At 52.3% G+C, this 20,619-nt stretch overlaps 1 protein-coding gene across 2 annotated transcripts; it reads left to right on the top strand.

Annotated features, from left to right (window-relative positions):
• Window positions 1-2,754: 2,754 nt before the first annotated feature.
• On the top strand, window positions 2,755-20,497 carry WASHC1 (WASH complex subunit 1). Of its 2 annotated transcripts, none has more exons than XM_047066743.1 (11): window positions 2,755-2,785; window positions 5,907-6,060; window positions 16,362-16,473; window positions 16,683-16,829; window positions 16,994-17,130; window positions 17,395-17,530; window positions 17,724-17,925; window positions 18,015-18,179; window positions 18,892-19,050; window positions 19,820-19,888; window positions 20,047-20,497. In XM_047066743.1, the coding sequence occupies exons 2-11, from the start codon at window positions 5,912-5,914 to the stop codon at window positions 20,184-20,186; spliced, it is 1,416 nt and encodes a 471-aa protein (XP_046922699.1). In that variant the 5' UTR covers window positions 2,755-2,785; window positions 5,907-5,911; the 3' UTR covers window positions 20,187-20,497. The 2 variants fall into 2 exon arrangements, with proteins under 2 accessions (XP_046922699.1, XP_046922700.1); XM_047066744.1 differs by lacking the exon at window positions 2,755-2,785 and adding an exon at window positions 3,195-3,562.
• Window positions 20,498-20,619: the final 122 nt, after the last annotated feature.

The raw sequence follows: 20,619 nt of genomic DNA on the forward strand, positions 1-20,619 counted from the left end.
GGTGGTGGTGTGTGTGTGTGTGTCTATGTGTGTGTCTGTGTGTCTGTGTATGTGTCTGTGTATAGACAAACATCCTGGAGCACATAGGAATTTCCTTTCATGTACGAATAATCTTTATAGATCACTAGGTGCTTTGACATCCTTTCTCTGCAGTTCTCAAAAGGAGGCAGGGCAAGCACTCGCAAGCCCAATTTATAGATGAGTCAACTGAGGTCTCATTTAGATGACCTGCCCAAAGTTGCACAAAGAATGAATTGCAGGGTCCCAAGCTTGCATGCTCTCCTTTCTGAATGACACACTTCCCCTTCTTTGATGTGTTTTGAATATCTGAAAAGACCTTTAAAAACCTGCTCAGTAGGGCCGCCTGGGTGGCTTGGTCAGTTAAGCATCCGACTCTTGATTTCAGCTCAGGTCATGATCCTGACGTTCGTGAGATTGAGCCCCATGTCAGGCTCTGTGCTGTGAGATTGCTTGGGGTTCTCTCTCTGCCCCTGCCCTGCTTGTTCTCTTTTTCTCTCTCAAAATAAACAAATAAACATTAAAAATACCTGCTCATTGTTCGGGTGGAGTGAGGAGAAAATGTGTTTGCAGGTTGTATTAGTCAAAAACAAAATACCATAGACTGAGTGGCTTAAACACCATAAATCTATTTCTCACTGTTCCAGAGGCTGGAAGTCCAAAATCAAGGTGCCAGCATATTTGGTTCCTAGTGGAAACTCTCTTCCCAGCTTGCAGATGGCCATCTTCTGGCTATGTCCTTACATGGTGGAGAGAGAGAGCAACCTCTCTCCCTCTCAACACCAGAGCAACCTCTGGTGCAACCTCTCAACACCAGAGGTGTTTTTTTTTAAGAGCTCTACTCTCATCATGAGGGCACCACCCTCATGACCTCACCTAACTCTAATTACTTCCCAAAGGCCTATCTCCAAATACCATCAAACCAGGGGTTAGTGCTTCAACATATTAATTTGAGGGGGTGAGGACCCAAATATTCAGTCTACAGTACAGGTGGAAACACATCTCTTTGTCATCATTGGTGGCGATCGTATGCTGCAGCCAGCAAGACATTGGAATGTTCTTGTCAAAAAAAGACAATATTTATCAGGTCATGATCTTGCGGTTCCTAAGTTCAAGCCCCAAATCAGGCTCTGTGCTGACAGCTAAGAGCCTGGAGCCTGCTTCAGATTGTGTCTCCCTCTCTCTCTGCCCCTATCCCTCTCACACTCTGACTCTCTCTCTCTCAAAAATAACTCTAGGATGGGGGTGGGCAGCAGGGAAGGAGGACAAAACTCAGAGAGTTTTAAGAAGAGAGTTAAGTTTGCCAGATTTAGTGAACAAAAACATCAAACATCTATTTAATTTTGAATTTCAAATAAACTAATTTTTTAAAGTGTGTCTCATGTTTAGTTTGGAATATCTACCTATATATCTATATATATATTCATTTCTTATCTGAAATTCAAATTTGGTGTTCTGTATTTTTATCAGGCAACCCTAAAAGAGAGGGGCCAAGAACTCTGAGACAAGGAGATAAATGTGGGGAGGGGCTGCTGCAGGATCTCTGGACTGATGCTTCTTTTATGCATTTAACTTTTTGTTTAATCTTTTAAAAATACTAACCGGCTTTGTTTTTTATTTTTGTAACACATGCATAACATAAATGTAATGTTTAAACTATTCTTAAGTATATGGTTCAGTGGCATTAAGTACGTTCACACTGTTGTACATCACTGCTACCAATCTCCAGAACTTTCTCCTCATCCCAAACTGACATGTCAAAGAAAACCAGAACTGCACAGTAGTTAGAACAGTGAAAAAGAGATTTATTCAGGACTTTGCAACAGGGGAAAAGAAGCCTCGGTATAGAAGCAGGGTCACTTGAAAATACAGCATGGACAAGTGGGGATTCAGAGTCAGGGAGCAGGTGGGGGCGGGGACGGGGGATGGAAAATCACTAACTGGATAGTCAATCTTTGCTCAACCGACCGAACAGGATTCTCGCTGAAGGCAGCCAGGGCGATGGGCTAGCACCGGAGGTGCTGGGGGCGGGAGGGGGGGGGTGAGGGGGGTTATCGTGGGGAATGAGGTACCTGGTCAGATATGGAGGGTGATCTGATGTAGAGACGAGGGGATTCCGGCTAAGGAGACTTAAGAGGGTTCTGGCTAACAACTGGGTGATGCAGGTCCAAGGGTAGAGAATTCAGAGGAGCCTGAGTCAGTTCTGGACAGAGAGACGGACAGAATGTCTGTGCTCATTAAACGGCCACCCCGCCCCGCCGCACACCCACCGCTCTACCTTCTGTCTGTCTGAGTTCGACTGCCCCAGGCACTCACACAGTGGCGGTCCTTCTGTGTCTGCCTTACACGGTCACTCCTCAGTGACTCTGAGGGGACAGGTGCCCCCGGAGGCACAGCCCAGGCCACAGGGCGCGGGGGGAGCCGCGGACCCGCGATGAAGCGCACGGCTAGAGGGAGGGCGGTTCTTGGACCCGGGTCGGGGGTCGCGCTCCGGGGCGGCGCTCCGGAGCGGAGGGGGCGGGCAATCGGCGGAAGGCGGCGGGGGACGGGGGGACGGGACTCCCGCCCGCCTGGACTACGGCTCCGGGCTGCGGTGGGGGGCGGTTCCGAGCAGGGGCCCGCCACTGGCCTCCCAGAGCTCCACCAGCCGGCCGAGCGCCCCGAGAGGCGGAGCAGCGGCGCCACGGTGGCGGCGGCGCCAGGACCCGGCGGAGCGGGCGCAGCGGAAGCGCGGCGGCCGGAGCGGCTGGCGGCGGGCGGCGCGCAGGTGAGGAGCGGGCGGCCGGCGGGCGGGCCAGGGGAGGGCGCGGGCCCCGGGGCCGCGCGGGGACGTGGAGGGCGGGACGCAGAGGAGAGGCGGGAGGGAGGGGCTCCGGGAGGCGGGACCCGCTGCACCCCTTTCCCGGTGCCGACGCCCGCACAGGCCTGCGCCCGGCCTCACTTCCCACCCCGCCGCCCCGCGTGCTGCCCGCCCGGAAGCGGTGTCGGGCGTCGGCCCCCAGAAAGACTGCTCCTCCGCGCTCGCCTGCACTCGGGGCGCCGGTCTTCCCCCGGCCTGAGGCCCAGGCCGAGGCCGGGGCGCGGGGAGGGCCCTGCCGGCCCGCCGGACTCGCGGCCCCGGGCACCAGGCCTCCCTTCCTGTCGCGGCCCACCGCGCCCCGCGACCCTCACGTGCCTTTCCACACTCCGGGCGCTGGGCCCTGCGAGTGGGCCGAACTGAACCCTCGGACCCCTCTTTTGCAGCTCCCGTCCCTCCCCGGCCCCTCTTAGCTGACCTCCCACTGCTTTCCCCGGTCTTGCTTCCTGACTGCCCACAGCACTGGTTTTAACCTGGGCTGTAGACCCTGGGAGCCGGCTGTCCGGGGATGGTTTGCAGAAAAGACTTTATGCACTTCTGAAACTATAAACTGCACTGCGAGATGGGTTTGGTGTATGTTCATTTTCTGGGAGAGTCCATGGTTTTTATCAGATTCTGTAGGGGAGTGCCACGCAATAGAAATACGGTGTGAGCCACACATGTGATTTTACAAGTAAAAAGAAACAGGTGAGATGGATTTAGTAATAGGTTTTCTTTAACCTAATATATCTAAAATATGGTCATTTCAGCCTGTAATCAATATAAAAATTTTGATGAGATATTTTACATTTTTTTCCTAGTAAGTCTTTGAAATTTGGTGTACGTTTTACACTTACACTGCACCTCAGCTTGGATTGGCCACATTTCAGATGGCCCATAGCCACATGCAGCTAGTGGCTACCATATTGGACAGCACAGGCCTAAGGGTTTCAGTCCAAACTTCTTGCCATGGTTTTCAGTGTTTATCACAGTCTGGCCTCTCCTTTTTTTCCCTGCTAATGGCCCAAGGAACGTTATACCCTTATCACTCAAGCCACTTGCCATTCCCTACACAGCTTTGTTCAAGCTGTTCTGCCTGGAATGTTCTCTCCTGCACTGCCTCTCCAGGCTTGGTAGGGAGATGCAGCTTCTGCTGAGAGGTTTTTCCTGACTCCCCTAACCTCTGGAGGGATTTATCACTGCTTTCTCAGTGCTTCCTCCCTACATTCCTGGCTGAATTAGACCGCTTAACACATGGTGTTTGTTTTGAGGCTGTCTCTATGACTAGCATAGTGTCCTATTCATCTTTTTGTGATCGTGGCTGGCATCTAATAGTTGATCAGTAGATGTTTGCAGACAGAACGAGTAAGCCACTAACTAGCTATACTCAATCTCTTAATTCTTGAATGGACCTGTTACTTCCTTGTTTGGGAGATTTGTCCCTGTACTACCCCCTCACATTAATGTACACACACACACACACACACACACACACACAGAAGGGGTAACTTAGGAGGAATGCATCTCAAGATGTACACAGAAAGTATCTTCTACCTTTTACCCTCTCCTGATCTTAGGGATGGGAAAACTGAGGTACAGGATTAAGTTAGAGTGGCCAGCAAATTTGCATCAATATGAATATAAATAGGGGGGTTCCTTGGAAGGAGGGCAGTGGTCTCAGAGTTAGGTTCCTCAGGCATCAGCTGGCCCCATTTTGGTCATTTGATAGGAGGGAAGAGAAGTGGGGAGGTGGGGAGTAACTCCTGGGCCCTGATGACGATTCTAGGCAGCTTCAGGTCTGGGAAACTGAGGATTGTCACTGCTGGAGAAAAAGTTGAAGAGCAGACCCGTCATTTCAGATCATGAAGACACCTGGCCTGGGCAGGGTAGGAGAGAACCTGTAGGGTAGAAGGAAGTGCTGGGGAAGCCAGCAGAGGGAGCAAAGGTGTAAACTCCTTGGAGAAGATGGTGTGACGTTGGGAATAACCACTTCTTCAGGAGTAGTGCCATTCTCCGTCTGCAGAACGGGAAATGGAAAAAATCAGAGATTCAGAGAAGGCAAGCAACTTACCCGAAGTCACACAGTTCTTAAGCCTAAATGAAGCCTTCTGAACCCTCCCCATCACACTTACCCTGCCTCACCCACACCTCTATTGCAATCAGGGGCCCCAACATGGTGCCTGAGAGAACAGGTGTGCAGCACAGTGCCAGGTCTGATTAATGTCTTCCTCGCCATCTTCTGCTGAGGGGCTGTGATTAGGCCTATTTATAGGGGCCCGGTGCCTTAATATTCTGCCTGGTACATCCCTTGCCAATCAAATCAGTGCTGTCTGCAGTGTGATTGCTGCTTTAGTGGCACCAGGGAGCGGAGTTAATTAAACCCAGTATAAATAGACTCTGCCCTCATCTTGCAATTCGAAGGAGTGTTTTTCCTTCTTGTCCCCCGCCCCCACATGTCCCTCCTTCCTCCCGGCCCCCCCTTAGCTCTAGCCTCGGGGAGCAGAGCCCAGACACTGGTGTACGCAGAGTCACCAGCCACTACCTATCCTGTCTCAGGAACAGGTCCTGAGTTCTTCGGGGTCAAAGTGGGAAGAATTCAGGAGTCCACATTTTCTGTGCTTTTCCAGACTTGGCTATCATTTGGCAGTTGGCACAGGCATTTTTACCCCAAAATCCATCCCTCTGCTCCCAGCCTCTTTTGAACTCTGCAGCCAGGGTTTCTTTCTTGTTCATCCAGGCTCAGGAGTTTGAAATGAGATAATGTACAGAAAGGGTGCCTAGCAGAGCAGCAAGCACCTTCTCTGGCTGCTTCTCTTCAGCCTCCATCGTCCCTACCAATTTCCTTTCCTCATTCACGCAGCAAGCATCTACAGAGTACCAGCTCCTGGGAGCTCCTGGCCTCCCACCCAGTGCCCTGTCCTCCACTCCCCGGCCTGCACTGGCTGAACATGTGGCAGACAGTTGGGGTGGGGGGCTGGGCTCTCTTCTCCCAGCACTTTGCCCAGTGGTGGGTGAGTGTGGGCGGTCCTCATGCTCTGGTTCCCTCCCGCAGGCACCATGACTCCCATGAGGACCCAGCACTCGTTGGCGGGGCAGACCTATGCAGTGCCGCTCATCCAGCCAGACCTGCGTCGAGAGGAGGCCATCCAGCAGGTGGCAGATGCCCTTCAGTACCTGCAGAAGGTCTCTGGAGACATCTTTAGCAGGTGGGTGCCGCCACCGACCCGCACCTGATTGGGGGCTGGGCGGTGGGAGTGCACCCTCTAGGAGCAGCCCTTTTGGTGATTCTTGGTCTTGGAGGGACCCAGCTGGCTTCCCTGTGCCCAGGGGGCCCAAGGTAGGAGCCCAACTTAGAAACTTTTTCTCTTAAGTGCTCATGGGAACTCAGTGCATGCTATCCCACTGAGCCCCCGGGGGGCCTGTGCCCTCGCTCATTCCTGCAGTCAGCAAATATTTATTCAGTGCTTCTTATGTGTGCAAGGCACCGTGCTGCACTCTTTAGTTACTTACAGCAGCGGGTAAGGCAGTGTCCCTGTCCCAACCAGAGAGTGTGTGGGTTTCCCTCACTGTCTGAAAGGTCACGTTCTGCCACTTTGCTTTTATGAAGGACCTACGCTCGTACCTGTGTTTGCTAACGAAAGAAATCCAAAGTGGGTTCTCACTTGTATGAACTGGTAGTTGCTTCTTCGCTGCACACCTTTGCAGTTTCTGAAAGGTTTCACGGGATCACTACCTGTGGATGGTGATGGGGGGCGGGGAACCTGGACTCTGGCAGGAGAGACAGACTGTAACCAATTGTGTAATTAGTGATTTAATTACAATTGTGATGAAGACCTACTTATAGTGGTTTTGTAATAACTGATACTCATATGGCATTATCCATGTGCCACCATTGATCTGAGTGCATTAACTCAACCCTCAGAACAACTTTATGAGGACATGTGCTTGTTATCTCCATTTTACTGGAGGAGACTGAGGCACAGCTAAGAGATGTGCCCAAGTGGCAGAGCCAGGGGTCACACCCAGCTGTTATGGCTCTAGACTCTGGAATTATCACTGTCTCCCTGTGATGGGGAAATAGGGTGTGACAGGAGTTGGTAACAGGAGGCCTGATTTGGTCCGGGGGGGATCAGGGAAGACATATGTGAGGAAAAACATTTATGAGAAAATCTGAAGGGTGAGTAGGAGTTATTGTGAGTGGGTAGATTGAGAAGAAAATTCCAGAAAGAAAGAAGGACATGAGCTAAAGCCCCGAGATGGGAAGGACCCGAATGGAAGCCAATGTGGTTGGAGCAAGGAGAGTGAGAGACTGAGGGGGCCGAGAAGCCCTGGTGAGGTAGGCAGGGCCTTAAGGGTAGTTTATGGTTTTGAGTAGGAGTATTGCCAGTGCTTATCTAGCATAACCCTCAGCTATAATGATTTTCACTCAGTGGTTATTGACTGGTGTTTGCTGTTGCTTTGCAAAGGTCCCAAGTTTTGTCCTTTATGCAGGTCTTTGTCTTTTTCTGGCTAGAAGAAGCCTGAAATGGGGCTTAGATCTCCTTCCTGGTGCCCACATCATGCCTTTCACATGGGGACCTTTTATCCCACCCAGTGTGAAGTATTTGATTGAGGTCCCTCCTGTGGTCCAAGTCACCCCCCCTCCCCTGCTTGTACCCCTGACCAGGAAACCCCTGCTCCTTCACCATGTAACCTCCCCCTTCATCACCTGGAAGCAGGCCTCCTCCTGGAAGCCTTCCCGAGTAGGGGCAGAAAATGGGAGGAGTTAGACTTGATATAAACACCAGATCCTCTTACTCTTCGGCCTCTGACCTGACCCCCAAATCTCCTACCTGCCCCGAGCCTATACAGAAGGTAAATGTAACAAAAGGGTGGTGCCCCAAAGTGATGAAGGGGGGTTGCCTCTGGAGCAGCCTGCCCGGGCTCCATTCTGACTTCCCCATTTGCTTGCTTTATAAACTTGAGCAAGTTACTTAATCTCTCTAAGCCTCAGTGTTCTCATCTATAAAATGGCATCAATAATGCTGCCTTCCTCATAGGATTGTGGTAAAGATTAAATAGATTAAAACTTGCAAGGGAATTAAAGTACCTGGAGTATAGTAAGCATTCAGTTAAACATCCCCTCTTTTATCAGTTGCTGTCAGCTCTGCTCCTTTGCTGCCTATGGTGGCCCTCCATTAACTTGCGATCAATAGTTATGAAAAGTGTTATGTGCCCTTTTTGTGCCTATATTTGTGCTAAATATGCCTAAGGAATTTGCCTTTTGTGCCTATATTTGTGCTGAATATGCCTAAGGAATTTTTGCTAAATATGCCTAAGGAACACATAAGCGAAGGACACAGGCCTTTAAGAGCCATCAGTCCCAGATTATAGCCACCCCATGCCCAGTGACTGAAATGGATGCCAAAAACAATCCATGAGAAACATTTGTGTTTTCTCACCAGGATTGTGATTGTATGCTTGCCTTTCTCTAAGGGGAGCACTGGATTTTTAGTATGCTGCCCTTTCCCTTCCTGGTGTTTGACGCTGGTAGACAGTTTCGCTGTCCCTGTGCCCATGGATGGAATGAGGGGAGGGCGGGAAGTCTATCTCCTGGGAGAAAGTGGTGAAATATGGGCCCTCCCAAGTGGCTAGGCCTGGTCCAGAGAAGGTACGGTGCTTCTCAGGAGCCCAGGACCTAAGTCCAGGCTCCCCTCACAGCCAGGTGCCTGGTCACTCCATTAACCTCCAGCCATGTGCCAAATGTGCTGGACCCTGAGGGGTACCAATACGTGAGTGGTACAACGTGGTTCTTGTCCCCACGGATGTTATAGTCTAGAATGCTAAAACAGTAAGTCTCTAGATGGATTCTTTTTTTTTTCTTTCCAAGATTTTATTTAAATTCAAGTTACTTAACATATAGTGTAGTACTGGTTTCAGGAGTAGAATTTAGTGATTCATCGCTTACATATAACACCTGGTACTCATTACAAGTGCCCTACAAACAACCCTCAGTTTGTTCTCTATAGTTAAGAGTCTCTTATGGTTTGTCTCCTTCTCTGTTTTTATCTTATTTTATTCTTCCTTCCCTTCCCTTTTGTTCATCTGTTTTGTTTCTTAAATTCTACATATGAGTGAAATCATATGGTATTTGTCTTTATCTGACTGACTTATTTTGCTTAGCATAATACACTGTAGCTCCGTCTACATTGTTGCAAATGGCAAGATTTCATTCTTTTTGATGGCTGAGAATATCCCATTGTGTATACACACACACACACACACACACACTACATCCACTTTATCCATTGGTCAGTTGGTGGACGTTTGGGCTGTTTCCATAATTTGGCTGTTGTCAGTAATGCTGCTGTAAACATCGGTGTGCATGTGCTTCTTCGAATCTGTATTTTTGTGTCCTCTGGATAAGTACCTACTAGTGCAATTGCTGGGTCGTAGGGTAGTTCTATCTTTAAATTTCTGAGGTAGTTCTATCTTTCTATGTATCTTCCTAAATGTTTTCCAGAGTGGCCGTACCAGTTTGCATTCCCACCAGCAGTGTAAGAGGGTGCCCCTTTCTCTGCATCCTCACCAACATCTGTCGTTTCCTGAGTTAATTTTAGCCATTCTGATAGGTGTAAGGTGGTATCTCATTGTGGTTTTTATTCATATTTCCCTGATGATGGATGATGGTAGATGGAGTCTTGGTTGTATAACATTAATTGTGCAGGCTTCTAGGGATCTAGAGAAGGGAGAAATAAGTAAGAATTGGTGGCACATTGGGGCGCCTGGGTGGCTCTGGCAGTTGAGTGTACATCTCTTGATTTTGGTTTAGGTCATGATCTCGAAGTTCATGGGATCAAGCCCCGCATCAGGCTCTGCGCTGACAACACAAAGCCTGCTTGCGATCCTGTCTCTCTGCCTCTCCCCTGCTTGTGTTCTCTCTTTCTCTCTCTCAAAATAGTAAAAACTTAAATGTGCCACCATTTTTTTTTAATCAGTCAGAACTCCCTAAACCAGTTGAAGCAAACAGCAATCAATCAGTAGAGCAGGATTTGGAGTTGCAGGGCTTAAGTAATGTCATCAGTACCTGATGTTTCTTCCATTCCATCCCAGCTTGCTGCTTCTGGGTCGGTCCCATTCCCCACCAGGCTTCACTCTGCAATAGGGCCAGAAGCTTGTACACTCAGGTTCAGGTCCAGCAGGAAAGAGGGCTTTCCTCTGTGTCAGTATCTCCTCGGAAGGCCTGCTGGCCTGGCTGGGTTCTCCTGTCTATCCCAGAGCCCATTGTGGGGGCAGAGGGCATGACACGCCAGTTGGCATAGACCCTGTTAAGGGTATTACTCCTACACCCTGGGTTTAGCCCCAGCTGAAGTGCAGGGACCCGGCCTATGGAAGCAGTGGATTCCTTACAGGAAATGAAGGCCCTTACTTGAGTAAGGAAGAAGTAGAGGAAACCCACATGCCTCCTACACATGGTCAGGGAAGGCTGGCCTCTTGAAGGAGGCCATAGGAGGGATAGGTTGTGTTTAGGCAGGGTAGGAATGTGCATGTACAGGTCCACAAACGGGTGCCAGAGGCTCAGAGTCCTGAATGGGGAGCATGGTGTATCCCAGGCTCCCCAGGGGAGGGTGGCCTGAACGGGGGGTGTTTTGTACTGGGAGTAGAGACATTACTGCTTGCCCCACACATTCAGTTCCTTCACTGCAGAACAGGGTGTGAAAAGTCAACTTTCCCTGTGTCTGTGGGCCTCGCTTCCCCCTTAGATTGTGTGCCTTTGGGAGCTGGGCTGTCGCTTCTTCCTGTGCTCCGCATTGCTGTGGGAATGCACTGTGGCAGGGAAGTGGGAGGGTGGAGGTGGGGGAGTGAACAGTTGAGATCAGAACATTAGGGTCCAGGGGGCTTCTCCTAACAGGACGGGACTTTGCTCTTGGTTCAGGCCTTGTAGGGAGCCATAATAGGTTCTGGAGCCGGGAAGGGTGCCATAGAAGAGTTGAGAGAAGGCTCAGCAGGCAGCCCTCACAGAGTGGACAGGAAGGGGAGAGGGTGGCTTCCAGGGACCCACTGAGAGCTGTTGCTGCAGTCAGGGCAGGGAAGGGGTGAGGCTGCAGTCCAGGGGAGCTGCTGGCAGGGAGGGCTGGATGAGAGACATTTCAGAGGGAATGATGACAGATTGGGGTGAAGGAAAAGGAGGGGTCAAGGATAGTGTGGGGTGGGGGGTCGTACCCAGACCCAGCCTTATTTGCCTGCTCCTCCCACCCCCATCCTGCAGCAGTCAGCAAGTGTGTGCGCTTCTCATTTCTCATGGGCTTTTGCAGTGAATGTGACCCCCGCCTGGAATCTTCCCCCTTAAACTTATTCCACCTGCTTGGAAACTTCTTGCAAAGAAGAGACAGGCAGGTATCTGTCTCTCCTCCCCACTGTTCTGCCATTTCAGGCGCAGGCCCGTCAGCCCCAGGGGCGTCTGTGCCCAGTTCCGCAGGTAGGTGAGCTCATGGAAAATTAGCATTCTGAGCTGGCCTTCTTCCTCCTGCTCTGCCGCAGCGGGAGCCGCAGGGAGAATGGAGAGAATGACAAGCACCTCTCAGGCTCTCCTGGACCCGCTTCTCCTCCTGCCTGGCAGAGTGCCCGTCCCTCACCTGCCCTCATCTTCACCTGGGACGAGCCAGGCTCCAAAATAGCTGCCCAGAGACGTCAGTGGCTTCACATGACTTAGATGACAAGGCAGAGGGGGCTGGGGTGGCATAGGGAAGAGGAGCTGGACAGTGTGGAGGTTGGGGTCAAGTGCTGTCACTCGGTGTCCCCGTCAGCCCTAGTGCTGTGGCCACCTCACCGAGGAAGCCGCAGCCTGGGGAAGGGTTCCTTTTCTCTGCAGAGCTTTTCCCCTGCTTCTCTTTTGTCTTTCCAGCCCCTCTTCCCTGTCTCCCCTTCCTCCTTTCCCATCCTTCCCCCTCTGCCTCACTTCCTCCAGACTACCCTCCCCTCCCCTCCCCTCCTTTCTTGGTCCTGATTGGCACCTGGTGACTCCCGAGGTTGGCAAGCACTCAGTCAGCCGCCTGCATAATTAGCAGATCATTCCTAATCATCCCAGTGAGTGGAGGAGGAGGAGGAGGAGGAGAGAATGGCAAGAGCAGGTTCAGGGGGGTCTCAATGCCAAAGGGTGGGACAGGCGAGGGGAGAAGCAGAGACTCTGGGGCAGGAAGGGTGCTCCCTCCTCCCTCCTCCCTCCTCCCCAGCAGTCTCTGCAGAAGGCAGGGTGGGAGTGCTGATGGCCAGGGGCCGTGGCAGGAAATCATCCCTGACGGAATGGGACTGGGCGTTGGAGGTAGGGGCCCCGGGCCCAAGCACTATCCTGGCCACCTGTCCCCAACCTCCCCCACACCAGGCGGGGAGTGGTCCCTAGGGCGCTTCCTTGAATCCCTCCCACGCCAGCCAGAGGAGTCCTTGCTGTTGCCTAGCTCTCTGCTCCATGGTGTTCTTTCCTGGCCTGGAACTTCCTGCTTCACGTCAGCTCAGCACCACCTCTTCTTGCTTTCATCTGAGTGCCTGGAGCCCCTTCGTCCTTCCTAATCTCGGGGGTAGCAATAGCAAATGCTAACTGAGTACTTTGGATATAGCTGCTAGTACAGGAACACTAGACATACAGGTGCTCGTTTTAACCTTTACAATAGTTCCATGATCTAGAAGTCACTGTCCCTGTTTTAGCTGAAGAAACCTGAGGCCGAGGCCAGCTGAGTGATTTGCTCAAGGTCACACTGCTGCTAACTGGATGTTAGACCCAGGTTTGTGGGGCATCGTAGTCACTTCTCTCCCTGGGAGAGGGGAATCTCCCTGAGGGCGGTTTTGCGTTACCTGATTCTTTTCTGTCCCAGGCTCTGAGCAGACCAACTAAGCCAGTTCCTTCCTGTCACCGCCAGCAGAAACAGCCCTGGTGTCTGGGCGAATGTGTTTTGAGGACATGGCTTCCATGATAAGCTTGGAAACAGACCTGCCTTGAAGCAGACCATCAAGCCAGCGGGCATCAATTAGGAATGGCAGATCGCCCACTTGCCACTACCCCCCACCCTCACGGGGGACGCTGCTAATGGGTTGTGGCACTCCATCCCAGCTGCGTATGGCCTGCCAGTCCTTCCTAATGCAGCCTTCATACTGCCACTGCCCAGCAGTGAGAGCCCTTTTACCCATGGTCTGCACTGTCTTTGGCCCCATGGCTGTGACTGTGACAGATTAGATGGCGGCTTTGTCAACAAACAGGCCATTACCTAGACCTGTAGGCTCTTGGATGCTTGTAAGCTCCTGTCCTCCTCTCCCCTGCCCTGCACAGCAGTCTCCCTTGGAGCATTCCTGACAGGTGGTCATCCTGCTGGACTCTGATTTTCAAAGCTGTGTAACTGTTTACTAAAAAGTTCTTGTGCAGAAGATCTGCACAAGAGGTCTGCTTCCTTATAACTCCACCCGCTGGTCCTTATGCAGCCTTCTGGGGTGACGGAGTAAGTCTACTCGCTTCTCAGCCCAACAGCACTTGTGATAGTTTTGATATTTGAAGGGAATCACCATACTCCCTAAGTCATCTCACCTGTAGCCAGAACACCCTTCAGTCATCTTTGTATAACTCCTCGCTGTCCTCATCACCCTCCTTTGGACGTTAACTTGTCACTTTACATTCAGCTGGTATTCATTACATGTCAGGCACAGTCCCAGGTACTAGAGATACAGCAGCGAATGAAAACAGACCCTATAGTCCGGATGGAATTCAGAGGACTCTTAAAATGTGGATCCAGTATACGGGCACCTGGGAGGCTTTGCAGCTGAGCGTCCAACTCTTGATTTCAGTTCAGGTCATGATCCCAGGGTCATGGGATTGAGCCCTGTGTTGATAAGATTCTGTCTCTGCCCCTCTTCCCCCACTTGTGCTCTCTCTTCCCTAAAATAAATAAAAAATGTGGATCCAGTTTAAAGGGGACACAGCTGCAGAGAGGTTGGTGCCCAGCATAGGTTAGCTCATTAATCTGGGGTCTGTTTTCTCTATAGTGCCTCCAAGAGAGTGGATGTCCCCTGTTTACTGAAAGAAGGAAGGAGGGACAAGGAGCTGTGTGCCCCAAGATCACATTTCCTTTTTAAGCTGCTTAACACACTTTTAGCTCATACTGAGCTATAGTTAACCAGAACCTCAGGCCTTGTTGCTAAACCTCCATCTTTTCTGTATTTGTGTACCTTTTAAACCTAAATGCTGGACTTCATCCCTTGTCAATTTCATCTTGTTGATGGCAGTTCATCTTTCCGGCCTCGCAAGATTATTTGCGTCTTGATTCTGCTATGTGGACCATTTTGACCCTCCTCCGTTCAGTACCCCCAGTTTACGAATCCAGTGTTACATGAGCTAGATGGGGCCCTGCCAGAGGCCTTTGTGCAAGGCTGAAATCATTTCGTTCTTCGGCAGTGCCCTTTGGGTACTGTTGCTCATCTGGCTCTGATTTTTCCTAAATGTGCTCTCCTCCAACCCCCATAGCTCCATCTCGTCTACAGGATTTTGTGAGAAGCCGTCAGAATCCTTGCTGACTCAAGATGCACTGTGTTTAAGGCTTTCCCCTGATACACCAGTCTAATAACGCTGTCAAAAAAAGAAATGCTGTGAATTTAGAACAATGCTGGCCCCTGGGATCTGCCTCTTTCTCCTCGAAGTGCTTACAGACCCTCGATTTAATAATCCATTCTGGAAATTTGCCAGGGTTTATTGTTTAAGCTTTATGTTTGCAACTTGGAGAAACGGGCCCTTCTCTCCTTGATGGAAGAACTGGAACAGAATAGCCTTTGTCCTTCTCCAGTTCTGATGTCCCTCCCACTCTCCATGTTGACTTCAAGCCGAGTGGTTATGTAACCACTGACGTTGCTTCAGCACCCAGGGGCAGAATGTGGCTGGGTTGGGAATGGGAGGAAGTAGCTTGTGTGTGAGTAACCTTTCTCAGTGGATGGAAACCTTTCTTCCTGCCAGAAAAGATGGAACTCACGCAAGTCTGGTGATTCTGCATTCTCTCACTGGAAGGAAACTCTGCCCTCTGTTCTCTCTGTTACTGCCCCATTCAGACCAGTCTGTCAAGGAAGACTAAGCTGCTTTGGGTATCTGCTTGTATCCTAGCCCCCCACCTCATGTAGCTCCCTACACATAAGGAGCCAGGAGTAATCAGGGAGTTTGGGGAACAGAGACCCCTACGGTTGTGAAATTGGCTGATCGGGTTGGTTCTCTGGGGGACAGAATCCTCTAGAGTTGGTGGAGGTTGGTTGATTTAGGAAGATTGGTCCAGAGCTTTGACTGTTCAACTTTTAAAGAAATCCCAGAGTTCCCTGGCTGTATAGTCTCTGACCCCAGAGGCAGCGGGGCCCCTCTGCCATCCAATGTGTCCTCCTCCCCTCCCCTGCAAAGTAAACTTGCAGTTCTGCCTCTTTTGTTTTTCACTTGTGCACCCACTCCTGCCAGGTGAGTGCTTATATGAAACCCGGTGGTCGCAGGCAGGGACTGGTGTTCTTGGAGGTGGGGAAGCAACCGGGAGGAAGATGCCCTGGTGTCTCTGTCAACTCTGCGGTGAGAAGAAACTTGCCATTGCTCAATAATATGGGACAGCATAAGTGAGACTCACGTGCATTTACATTTAGGGCATATGGGTACTGTCACTCAGCGAGCCCCTGCAGGTACCAGCACTGGGAATGTAGTAGGGACCAAAGCAAAGCCCTTACCCCCTTGGAGCACTCATGCATAATGTCAAATGGCTCTGTGTTAAAGGGGGTTGGGAAGTGACAGGTGCATCTTTAAGAGTCCTTGGCCAGGAAGGCTTCCACAAGGAGGGTGCTCAGTGAAGCGAAGAAGCCAGCCTTGTGGTTATCTGTGGGGACAGCACTCCATTTGATGCAAAGGCCATGCGATAATACATTTGGCATGTTTGGGGAATAGCAGGGCACTGGTGTCACTGGAGCCCACTGATGAGGGAAGGGTGAGTGGAAACCCAAGAGCACCCTGACCACAAACATGAGAACCATGGTGGGGACTTTCGATTTGCCCACACAAGTTGTTTATGATATGTTGGGGCAGCTCCCTGTGAACGGGTCTGGGACTTGAATTTAGACCCAGTCTTGCCCGTCACCCATCCTTGCCGAGCTCTAGTTTCCTCGTCTGGAAGTAGCTGATTACATACGTGAGTCATGATAGTTTTGTCTCTGCTTGCCCCTGCTTGAGGCTGTAAACTCCTGGAGGCAGGAGCCCTGTCCCTTAAGATGGCACATCCAGGCACCGACTTGAGGCCAGAGCGATTGCCCATTCCTACCCAGAGCTCCAAGGAACCCAGTGGAGTTCATTCATAGACTCTTCAGGTTAGACAAGCCTTGCAGAGGCCACCCGGGCAGTCCCAAGATCTGCTGTGACCAGCAGAGAACACTGTATTTTAAGGGCCCTTGCCTAAGCCCTTGGCTTTGCAGGTGTGCAGGAAGCTGTAGCCTTCTGGGGAGCGGCCCTCAGCCTGTGATTCTTTTTCCATGGCAGGATCTCCCAGCGAGTAGAGCTCAGCCGGAGGCAGCTGCAGGCCATTGGGGAGAGGGTCTCCTTGGCCCAGGCCAAGATTGAGAAGATCAAGGGCAGCAAGAAGGCCATCAAGGTAGCCCATGTGACCCTGAGTCCCTGTAGCTGGCAAGCAGTCCCAGAAATCCCATCCCCACACCTCTGAGGTTGCCCAGGTCCCTGCCCACCCTGTCCAGCCACCCCTCAAGCTTTCCTCCTGCTCAGAATCCACCCCTCCAACCCCACCCTAGGCTCTGGAGCATCTTGAGCCCCCTGAAGAATTGATCTAAGATTCTGTGTCCACAGGTGTTCTCCAGTGCCAAGTACCCAGCACCAGAGCGTCTGCAGGAGTACGGTTCCATCTTCACAGGTGCCCAGGACCCTGGCGTGCAGAGACGCCCCCGCCACAGGATCCAGAGCAAGCACCGCCCCCTGGATGAGTGGGCCCTGCAGGTCTGATGGGCTCATGCACTTGGAGGGGTGACCAGAGGTGGCCTTGGCTGTGGGGGAGGAACTGAGGGTTCTGTCCCCTCAGAGGATTTTGACTGGGATGGGTGGTCACTTTGACCCAGTACTGAAACCCACCATTCTTGTGTTACCACCCCTCATCCTGCCAGGAGAAGCTGAAATACTTCCCTGTGTGTGTGAACACCAAGCCAGAGCCTGAGGATGAGGCCGAGGAGGGGCTCGGGGGCCTTCCCAGCAACATCAGCTCCGTCAGCTCCTTGCTGCTGTTCAACACCACTGAGAACCTGTACGGCAGAGGGCGGGGCTCTGGAAGGGCGGCTGGGGGCCCAGCCTGGCTTTGTGGGGGATACAGGGGGCATCAGACTTGGGTGCAGAAGACTGCAGGCTGGGGGGGGGGGGTGGCCAGGCGCTGAGCAGTTTGGTTTTTACCTTGTAAGGCCTCGGAGTCCATAGTACAAACCGTGGCCCTGAAGAAATAGGAAAGATGGGTCAGGACCATGGGCCTAGAGCAGATATGATGGACTGCCCCCCACCCATCCCACCTCTGCAGGTACAAAAAGTACGTCTTCCTGGACCCCCTGGCTGGTGCTGTAACGAAGACCCACGTGATGCTGGGGGCAGAGACAGAGGAGAAGCTGTTCGATGCCCCTTTGTCCATCAGCAAGAGGGAGCAGCTGGAGCAACAGGTGGAGATGGAGGGCGCGTGTCGGGGAGGGGTGCAGCAGAGAGTCTGCCAGCATCCTCAGGGTCTGCTGAGGCCCTGCTCCCGCCCTGCTGTACATGGGTGTGCACGAGGCCCTGCTCCCTGCCCCAAGGTCAAACTACAGGGCACCGGTCCCCTGCAGCCCCTGACTCATACGCTCCCACCTAATCGTGCAGGTTCCAGAGAACTACTTCTATGTGCCTGACCTGGGTCAAGTGCCTGAGATCGACGTGCCATCCTACCTGCCTGACCTGCCAGGCATCGCTGATGACCTCATGTACAGTGCTGACCTGGGCCCCGGCATCGCCCCCTCCGCCCCTGGCACCATTCCAGAGCTGCCCACCTTCCACACAGAGGTGGCCGAGCCTTTCAAGCCAGGTGAGCTGGAAACAGGAGTTGGGCAGGAGCTCTCAGGCTCGGACACTTGCATCCTAGGAACATCACACTTTCCCACCTTTCCGTTGCAGACCCAGAAGATGGAGTGCTGATAGCACCCCCACCCCCACCCCCACCCCCTCCGCCTCCCCCAGCTCCAGCTGTGCTGGTCAGCGCTCCGCCACCCCCACCCCAGACCCTGGCCTCCCCGGGCCAAGGTGCCAGGGAAGAAGACCGCAGTGGTGGCTTGTCTCCAGGTAGAGCAGCAGCAGGGTGCCCCGGGGTTGGGGGCGGGGAGGGGACATGTGTTCTGAAGACGCCTCTGATTTCCGGATTCCTGAAGGGTTTTCTGTAGGTTTATGTGGCCATAAGGTTCAGACTTTCAGAAGAATTCTAATTTCAAAATCTTGTTCCCCTGGGTACATGAAATAGTGGTTTTCAAACTGTAGCCTCCCAAAATTCTAATCTCCAGGGAGAGGGAGCCTAGACATGGAGGTGTGGGTCCCTCATTTCTATTTAAAAAGGGGCTACTGAAAAAAATGGAAAAGTTCAGCAATAAAATATCCAAATCCTTAAAATGGGGATTTTCGTTTTAGTATGACATCTGGTTTATCTCCAGAACCCACAGGTGGCACAAAAACTCCTTGTTGGTTCATGTGTCAAGTTCAGACACTGTCAGCAAACGGGTAGATTTGCAGTGGCCCCTAAACCAAGTGGCGTTGGAAGGGAGCAGGGGTGCCTGCATACAGGACCTCCTGAGTGCAGGCAGACACAGTCAGCATTCAGGCTGCATATGGGCTCCCAAGGCTCGGCTTCACCCACTGGCTTCCTTTGTCAAGAGGAACAGCCTGTTCTCACAGCCATGTTTGAGGGGAAGCCTCTGGACCCCCAGAACCTCCGGCTGGGCAAGGCTGTCCCATAGGGCGGCCTGCCTGAGCAGCCTTCTTCCTCACACCCTGCCCCTCCCAGCTACAGTCCAGGGAGCTCCCAAGGAAGTGGTGGACCCCTCCAGTGGCCGGGCCACTCTCCTGGAGTCCATCCGCCAGGCTGGGGGCATCGGCAAGGCCAAGCTACGCAGCGTCAAGGAGCGCAAGCTGGAGAAGAAGAAACAGAAGGAGCAGGAGCAAGGTGAGGGGATCCTAGGACCATTCCAGGAGGGCTCTAGGAAAGGGCCACCTTCTCTTGTAGCCATGACTCTAATAGGGTGCTCTCTGCCCACCCCAAAGGTGGTGCAGAAAGGCAGCACCTAGCCAACCTGCCTCATGCTTCTGCTGGAAGCCCTGGGTGGCCTAGGCTGTGGGATCCCTCCTGGTTTTGTAGCTTGCTTAGAACTTTCCTCGTTAAGCTAATAAGAGACAGAGCCTCACCCAGCTCAAACTATGACAACAGAGAATCTTCTTAGAATCTGCCAGGGGCTGTCCAAGGACATGGTTGGGGACCTGGAGGGTTAGCCCAGTTCTGCTTTGCTAAGCCTCTTGAGGCTGCAGGTTGCACCTGCTATGAATCTTAAATGCCGGCATGACTAGAACACCTGGGCACAAAGCAGCAATGCCCTGGAAGTCCTGAGTTTGAATCCCATCGCCAGTTTCTAAGTTCTGCTCTATGACCTCAGACAAATTGCCCGACCTCTTTGGGCCAGTTTCCTCATCCGTACAATGAGGCCACTCATACCTCCCCCTCTGTTTCAGGTGGCTGTGTTACTCAGTTTCATATTAGTGCCCCAGTGCTGCATCCAGTGCCAGCCTGAAGCTCCAAGACATGGTGGCTGTGGGAGGGGCTGGCATGTGTTGATAGGGAGCAAAAAATAAATAGATCCAAACCCTGAGAATGTCACCCCAGAGGCAGATTTTCCCCTTGGTTCCTTCATCTTTCCTTACTAGTGGCTTTCCCATTACAGTGAGAGCCACAAGCCAAGGTGGGGACCTGATGTCGGATCTCTTTAACAAGCTGGTCATGAGGCGTAAAGGTAGGAAGCAGAGCCTGCTGCCTTCCCTTGGGCTGGGAGGCTCAGGATATTTTGTATCATGAATGTTTTGCCACTTTCTTCCTGTTGTTAAGTCTCTAGGGGCTGGGTGAACTGGTATCCCACACCAACCCCCTCACCCTCCAACTCTGTCCCCCCAGGTATCTCTGGTAAAGGACCTGCAACAGGGACCGGTGAGGGGCCAGGAGGAGCCTTTGCCCGAATGTCAGACTCCATACCGCCTCTGCCTCCCCCACAGCAGCCACCTGGAGAAGAAGATGAGGACGACTGGGAATCCTAGGGGTTAGCCGTTCCTTCCCCACCAAAACCCAGATTTAGTTACTGCCCTCACATGGGCATGGCTAGGCAGGGCTGCCTGGCCCGTGAGTCGCTCTGCCCCTGCTGCCCTTGGAGGAACAGGGATTGTGGAGGACTGCCCCCCTCCCAGGTCTGTGCCCGGAACCTTCTTCAAGGAGTGAGGTGGCCAGCTTCTGAGGCCAAATGGCTGGGAGGGGGGAGCCCCCTGCTCTCTGCCTGTGCTCTCCTCCAGCTACAGACTGAAATAAATACGTGGATCAATAAAGACATAATACCGCAAGAACCAAGCATAAACCAGTGGCGCACTTTTAATCATGGAACTATAGCTGTGCAGAGTGCAAGTGTCTCCTCCCAGCCAGTGTCTGTCCTCCTGTTCCCACCAGGCTCAAGCAATGGGGGCAGAGCACCTGGCGGAC

Source organism: Lynx rufus, unplaced genomic scaffold, assembly GCF_022079265.1.
Source record: "Lynx rufus isolate CCGP_SWC_20201006 ecotype Redwood Valley unplaced genomic scaffold, mLynRuf1.p SCAF_7, whole genome shotgun sequence".
In the NCBI taxonomy this organism is placed as follows: domain Eukaryota; kingdom Metazoa; phylum Chordata; class Mammalia; order Carnivora; family Felidae; genus Lynx; species Lynx rufus.